Below are 7,302 nucleotides of genomic sequence, written 5' to 3' on the forward strand. Positions count from 1 at the left end.
CTTTATTCAGCTTGGGCTTTGTTTTGGAGTTTTTCCATGTATTTCCCGTAGAATTACTTCGACCAGACTTTGGCTTCTAGAGGCAAAATGATGACTCATGATGATTCAATCCATGAGAAACTCCAGCCAAGGAGTCATTGGCCAAACTGCCCCCCAGCATGGTCAGAAACCCCTGGCCAGGCTCAGGGCTGTTTGGGCTGCTGGGCAAGAACTTCTGCAAAATGTGAGCTGCTTTGACCAAACCAATCCAGTTGATCCCAGTTTGGTGCTCTCTGCTCTCCAGGTGGCCTGGCAGCTGTGATCTACACTGATGCTCTGCAGACCCTCATCATGCTGATCGGGGCTGTATCTCTCATGGTTTTCAGTGAGTGTTTCCCTGGGGTCTTACTACTAAAATTATGACAGAAGCTTCACCAAGTTAAATATTAGGGAGAAACTCTTCCCTCTGAGGGTGCTGAGACACAGATTGCCCAGAGCAGCTGTGGCTGCCCCATTCCTGGGAGTGTTCCAGGCCAGGTTGGATGGGGCTTGGAGCAACCTGGGCTGGTGGAAGGTGTCCCTGCCCATGGCAGGGGGTGGGACTGGATGGACTTCAAGGTCCTTCCAACCCAAACCATCCTGTGATTCTTTGGGTGAGCAGCAGTGAGTGTTCTGCTCTCCCCCAGTCCAGTGTGAGAGTCAATAGCTTCTGCCATCCAAAAAATCCTTGTGTAACAACACTCCTAGCAAAACAGAGACTGAGCAGAGCTCTGACCTAGGAAGATGTAATAACTATGCCCCATGACCCATTTCAGGCTTCATTGAAGTTGGTGGCCTGGAAGGTTTGCAAAGGAAATACTTTGATGCCATTCCCAGTATCCGCAAGGAGAACAGCAGCTGTGGCCTGCCCAGACCAGATGCTTTCCATATCTTCAGAGACCCTGTGAACTCTGACCTTCCCTGGCCTGGAGTTTTGGTGGGAATGACCATCCCATCCCTGTGGTACTGGTGCACAGACCAGGTGGGTCACTGCTTGTTTCTTTGGTTGGTTCTGAGAAGATGCTGTTGGTTGGCTGAACCTGATTACAGACCTCGAGGTTCCAATGTTGCCTGGATTGGTTTACTATTTCTGATGGGAATTCAGTTAAATCTGGTGGTTTCAGTCCTAAAGACTCAAACTAAATGTCCGTAACTAAGTGCTGGGAATCATCTCAATGTAGAAAGGGATAAGAACATGTTTGTCAGTTAATCCCAGCCCACAAATCAGGTTTTGGTTGGATTGTTCTTTAACTTAAGCCTTTCACTACTTGTAAACCACCTGTGAACTCCCTTTTTCAACTTTCCAGCGGTCTGACTCCCATCCCTCGAACATCCCTCCTCCATCAGAGCCAGGAAGGTGAAGCCCTAACCCAAGCCCTGATGTTCCTGCTCACTTATTTAACTCACTGCTTGTTTCACACCCTGTCCTGCTCTGACAGGAGAACTGTGGACCTGGCCAGGCTCAGCTAGCAGGTCAGGGAAGTCCCCACCAAAAGAAGAACAGAGAATTCTGAGTGTGATTAGCTCAGGATCAGGTTCTGCAGCTCAGTGTTCTGCAGGGCCAAGGCTCAGCTGGGATGGCACAAGTTGTGCCCTTCAGGTCTGCATTTCTGTCAGGTCCTCAGGATCCAAAGCAACAACTATGAAGCCACAGCCAAGCTCTGTCTTCACCCTTCTGAGATCTCCACAGCTTAGAGGAGACCAAGGTCCCTATCACTCCATCCCAGCCAGCTGCTTCCTGCCAGCAGCCGACCCAACCCAGTTCTTCACTTCTAGGTCATCGTTCAGAGGTCTCTCGCTGCCAAAAACCTCTCCCACGCCAAAGGAGGCTCCTTGATGACCTCCTACTTGAAGATTTTGCCCCTCTTTATGATGGTGATGCCAGGCATGATCAGCCGGGTTCTCTTCCCAGGTCAGTGCCAAGGGAGAGGGCTGTTCCCTCTTTCTGGCTGTGCTACTCCACACAGCTCAACAGCCTTTACTGAGTAAGTTCAAAGGTTCCAATGCATCAAATTCCCAATGTATAAAGAGACTTTCTTTCAGTTATGAGATGGAGGATGCAGATCCTCCTCCAGCAGGCCCAGACATCTCCGTGTTGAGATAACCCTCTGCCATTTGCTGGAAGCTTCCCAACCTTCCATTATTTCCCTTGGAAAGCTGTTTACACCATTCAGCAGAGTAACTTGTTCAGATACACTGTTGATTGTGGCTGTGGGTGTTGCCTCTCACCCCCTATTGCTTGTTTCAGATCTGGTGGCTTGTGCAGATCCAGAAATCTGCCAGAAAATCTGTGGCAACCCATCTGGCTGCTCTGACATTGCCTACCCCAAGCTGGTGCTGGAGCTGCTGCCTGTAGGTAAGAGCTTGCAGATGGCTCTTACACTGGTGAGTTGGCACAGGTGTCTGTGAGGAGTTCAGGGAGGAAAATGCTCTGAAACTGTCATTTCAGTGGGTTCTGTGTTGGGTTTGGTGGGACATCAGGCAACAGGGGAGATGGGGATAGTCTTGTATCCAGATGTCTCCAACAGTCAAATTGGGATGTCTAACAGATGTCTAGCAATGAGGATCAGCTGTCAACACCTATCTCTGTCATTTTAAATTGGAGCTAAAACTAGATTTAGATTGTTCTAGCTGACAGAAGACCTCAAGACCATGCTGCGTGGGTCCTGGGGATCCTTCAGCAGCTCTGCTTCTCCTTCTGTTTCCAGGACTCAGGGGCCTGATGATGTCAGTGATGATAGCAGCTCTCATGTCCTCCCTGACTTCCATCTTTAATAGTGCCAGCACCATTTTCACCATGGACCTCTGGAAACACTTCCGTCCTCGTTGCTCGGAGTGGGAACTGATGATCGTTGGCAGGTACAGAGAACTGGGATGTGTGTGTTATGTCTGAGTCTGAGTGTGAGAGACACATCTCAGCACAGCCTCGTGAGGTGACTTCTTCAGCCTGCACAGCTTTAGTGGAGGGCTAGAATCATGGAACAGTTTGGGTTGGAAGGCTCCTTAAACATCATCTCATTCCACCCCCTTCCCCCAGCAGAGACACCTTCCACTAGCCCAAATTGCTCCAAGCCCTGTCCAACCTGGCCTGGGACACTTCCAGGGATGGAGCAGCCACAGCTTCTCTGGGCAACCTGTGCCAGTGCCTCAGCACCTCACAGGGAGCAATTTCTCTCTAATATCTAATCTAAACCTACTCTCTATCAGTCTGAAGACATTCCCCCTTGTCCTGTCACTCCAGACCCTTGTCCAGAGTCCCTCTCTATCCCTCTTATTGGCTCCTTGAGGTCCTGGAAGGCCTCAATTAGGTCACCCCAAAGCCTTCTCTTGTCCAGGAGGAACAATCCCAACTCTCTCAGCCTTTCCTCATAGCAGAGGTGTTCCATCCCTCTAATCATCTTGGTGCCTCCTCTGGACTCACTCCACGTGGAGGTCTTCATGCAACATCCAGCTGGAGTGTCCCACAATGAGCAACTGGAAAAGAGCATCCTGATCTCATACTAATGATGTCTTTGTCTTGCCAAGGGTCTTTGTGCTGCTGCTCACTGTGATCTCCATCCTGTGGATCCCACTGGTGCAGGCTGGCCAGGGTGGGCAGCTCTTCATTTACATCCAGTCCATCAGCTCCTACCTGCAGCCACCTGTGGCCATGGTGTTTATCCTGGGCTGCTTCTGGAAAAGGGCAAATGAAAAGGTAATGACCACTGTGCTCAGCATGTGGCCTCTGTGGCCTCATGAGGGTCCTGTGGTTCAACCCACCACCCCAGGCTGCAGTTCTGCTGCCTCTTGTCGTGTTGGGGAGAACAAAAACACCCAGGTGTCTGCACAACCCAAGGAACCATCGTTGATATGGGAGGGAGTAATTCCTGCTCGGTTCTAAAGTCACCACTGTCATTTCCAGGGGAGTGACATGGCTGAGTTGCTCCACTGCTGGATGTCCTTCACAAATCTTGAAGTCTGTTAGGAGCTTATTAGCCATCAGCTTGTTTATTACATGGACTTGTGCTCTCTGCATCAGGAGGGTTACCCAAGGCACAAATGTCATCAGGAGTCCTAAACTCCAGGTTCTCCACAAAGAAGCCCCTGAATGGAGCTTGGGGCAACCTGGTCTGGTGGAAGGTGCCTGCCCATGGCAGGGGCTGGAACTGGATGGTCTTTAAGGTTCTTCTAACCCAAACCATTCCAGGATTCTAAGGCTGATGCTGGGTAAAGGGTAAAGTCTTCCCAAGTAGTGGAGAGTAATTGACAGCTCCAAGGGTTTAGGCAACCATTAGGATACAAAATCACTCTCCAGAATGTTTTGGTATGAGATGTTAACCTTCCCCTCCAGGCTAAAATTAATGACCCCACAGAGCAGAGGTTCCTGTGTGACTGCTGTACCAGGACTGGCAGCCCTGGGCAGCAAGAACAGACACGGAGGAAAAGGCCACAAAAAAAAGTCTGTCTGGAGACAGCCTGGACAGCCTGTAGGCTGAGAAAAGCCCTGGGGCCTGGGTGGATGCCACTCCTGGCCCCAGCACGGGACTCCCTTCTGTTCCAGGGCGCGTTCTGGGGCCTGGTGCTTGGGCTGCTGCTGGGCATCGTCCGCCTGGTGCTGGACTTCATCTACCCCGAGCCGCAGTGCGGCCAGGCCGACCTCCGGCCCGGCGTCCTCAAGTACATGCACTACCTCTACTTCTCCATGGTGCTGGCAGCTGTCTCCACCCTGACCATGTTGGTCGTCAGTGTCCTCACTGAGCCTCCCTCCCCGGACATGGTGCGTCACCTCCTGCTTTCTCACTTGTCAGTGGTTTCCAGGATGTCCCACACTGCAGCCATGGGATAATGTGGGAGAAATGAACTGGATATGGAAGTTTCTGTTTATTCTGTGTTTATGGTCACACCTGTAGCAGCAATTCCTCCTCTACTCCAGCACCTCTGCTGTCATTTCTGATTTGGGTCCCATAATGACACTGATCAATAGTAGATGCTACCAAGAGCTGTTGTTAAGTTCAAGCATGCATGTTTAATCTATGACAAATTAGCCTTTTTCCCTCTATTTTCCAAGAAATTCCAGCTTCTGGGTCATCTTTGCCAACTCTCTTACTAATTTAGCAAGGAACCATTTTTACTGGCAGAAAAGAGAAACCCAGGGCAGAGAGCACTTCTCCTCTGAACAGGTTTGTGCCAGTTTGACTGTTTTCAGTAGATGTACTGAGGCTGCAGAAAGACCTTGAGAGAAGAAAGGAGGGGCAGGGGGGCTTCAGAGGTCAGGCAGCAGCACATCCTCTTGCTTCAAGATGGGAATAACCTGATGCATTTCTGAAAGACCTGGAGAAGTCAGAAATTCCCAGTGGGAGATGCCCAGAGGTGTGCGATCAGTCCAGGTCTCACCTGCCCTCCCAGGAGCAGCTGTTTCTCACCTCCAACCTGAATCTTTCCAGCTTCATGTTGTGCTCATCCCTCTCTGTCCACCCTATCACTAGAACATCCCTCTTTAATGAATCTTTTAGATAGCTGAAGACAATAACCCTATTCCCCACCTGAATCTCTTCTCTGAGCACCCCCAGTTCTTTGAGCTGTCCCTCCCTGGCCACAATTCCCACTCCTTTTGCTCCTTCCTGCCCTGTTCTCAGCCTGCACCCGGGGATGGTCCCACACAGAAGTGTGTGTGCAGTCCAGACAGTGAAGGCTCCTTCTCCAGAGGTGCAGCTGTGCAAACAGCTATTGTGTTCCAGACAAAACCAACCTGACAGTGGCCATGGCCTCTGCACTTCAGCTGACTCCTTGGCTGTTCACCTGCTCCCTTGGAGCAGGACAGGTTTTGGCCCCTCGACATGTTCTCTCTGCAGGCAGCTCTGGGGCTGAGGCAGCCCTGAATCCACCCTGACAGCAGCTTTCTTTAACACCACTCTTCATGCCATCAGATAAGCCGACTCACCTGGTTCACACGTGGGGACCCTCCGGCCAAGCAGGACGAGACAGTCAGTCCCTGCCCTGCCACGGCCAAGGGAGCGAGTGAAGCTGAGCACCCTGCTCTGCACCTCGACCTCAGCACTGCCCCTGACAGCAGTGCTGATGGCAACAAATGTAAGTGTGGCCAGCAGACCCACAGCTCACAGCCCTGGGCCTCGAGCGGCTTTGAAAACAAGAAATGCTAAAACTGCTTCCTCTGGAATTCTGTAGCCTCAGGGTGTGCTGAAAGAATCATAGAATTATAGAGTAACACAATCTCTGGGTTGGAAGGGAGCACAAGTATCACCAGTCCAACCCCTGCCCTGCCCAGGACACCTGACAATGCACCCTGTGCCTGAGAGCATTGTCCACTCTCTGAGCTCCGTCAGGCTTGGGGCTGTGACCTGGGGAGCTGTTCCAGTGCCCAAACACCTCTGGGGGAAGAACCTTTTCCTAACATCCAGCCTAACCCTCCCCTGACACAGCTCCAGCGGTTCCCTGGGTCCTATCACTGGTCACAGAGAGCAGAGTTCAGTGCTGCTCTGCAATGTCCCTGGGGAGGAAGCTGCAGGCAGCGACAAGGTCTGACCTCAGTCTCCTCTTCTCCAGGCTGAGAAAGGCTTTACCTGACATTTTTCCTAAGCAGGAGTTTAGTTTTTCTGGCATCTCTCTTGAAGCCAAGCTGCTGGATGGGACAGAGCCATGCCTATTATCCAGTGACCAGTGCTCTGGCACCTGCTGCCAGGAGAACTGGCTGGAAAAGGGGAGAGGGGAGGAAATCCACAACTGCGTTGATGGAATTCCATTTCTGTCTTTCAGTGGTGTTTTCTGGTCATCCCTGGCAGCAGGGAGAGCACAGAGCCCTGGGCTGAGTTCTTGACAGATCAGTGAAGGAGGATTTACGTTTTTAAACTTGTACTTGTTGGTATTAGGTACAACCATGAGCAGTAACTCACTGTGATTCTCCAGTGAGGACTTGCCTTGCTTTTGCCAGGCTCAGCACACTGTTTATGTAATGTTGCAGCTTTTGCTGCCTCTTCCTTTGATCTATAAAAAGCTGTTGTAAGTCAATGAGTTATGGCACAGCTCTCCTGGCTGCTGGGAAGTCTCAGCTTGTTGTGCATGAGCATTGCCTTCCCAGCACTTAGGTTTGGTTTACTGCTGCTGTGGCTTAAAGTGTTGGGAAAAGCAGAACCTGAGCTCAGAGCTGCAGGGAGGATGGGATTGGCACTGCAGCCCCCAGAGATGCTGACCGAAGGGCTCCCTACACTTCAGCACAGGGGGAGTGTTCATTTAGGGACCACTGGTGTGTTTCTGCATCAAACCTCTTTGCACAGGAGCACGAGGCAT

At 51.2% G+C, this 7,302-nt stretch overlaps 1 protein-coding gene across 1 annotated transcript in view; it reads left to right on the forward strand.

Annotated features, from left to right (window-relative positions):
- SLC5A11 (solute carrier family 5 (sodium/inositol cotransporter), member 11) overlaps positions 1-7,302 on the forward strand; it is a 12,460-nt gene that overhangs the window by 4,903 nt on the left and 255 nt on the right. Inside the window, 8 exon segments of the mRNA XM_009082809.1 lie at positions 284-364; positions 795-1,000; positions 1,795-1,930; positions 2,267-2,374; positions 2,727-2,877; positions 3,544-3,712; positions 4,559-4,774; positions 5,925-6,093. Of these exon segments, the coding sequence (XP_009081057.1) occupies positions 284-364; positions 795-1,000; positions 1,795-1,930; positions 2,267-2,374; positions 2,727-2,877; positions 3,544-3,712; positions 4,559-4,774; positions 5,925-6,093 (1,236 nt within the window).

This window comes from Acanthisitta chloris, unplaced genomic scaffold (assembly GCF_000695815.1).
Source record: "Acanthisitta chloris isolate BGI_N310 unplaced genomic scaffold, ASM69581v1 scaffold1789, whole genome shotgun sequence".
Taxonomy (NCBI): domain Eukaryota; kingdom Metazoa; phylum Chordata; class Aves; order Passeriformes; family Acanthisittidae; genus Acanthisitta; species Acanthisitta chloris.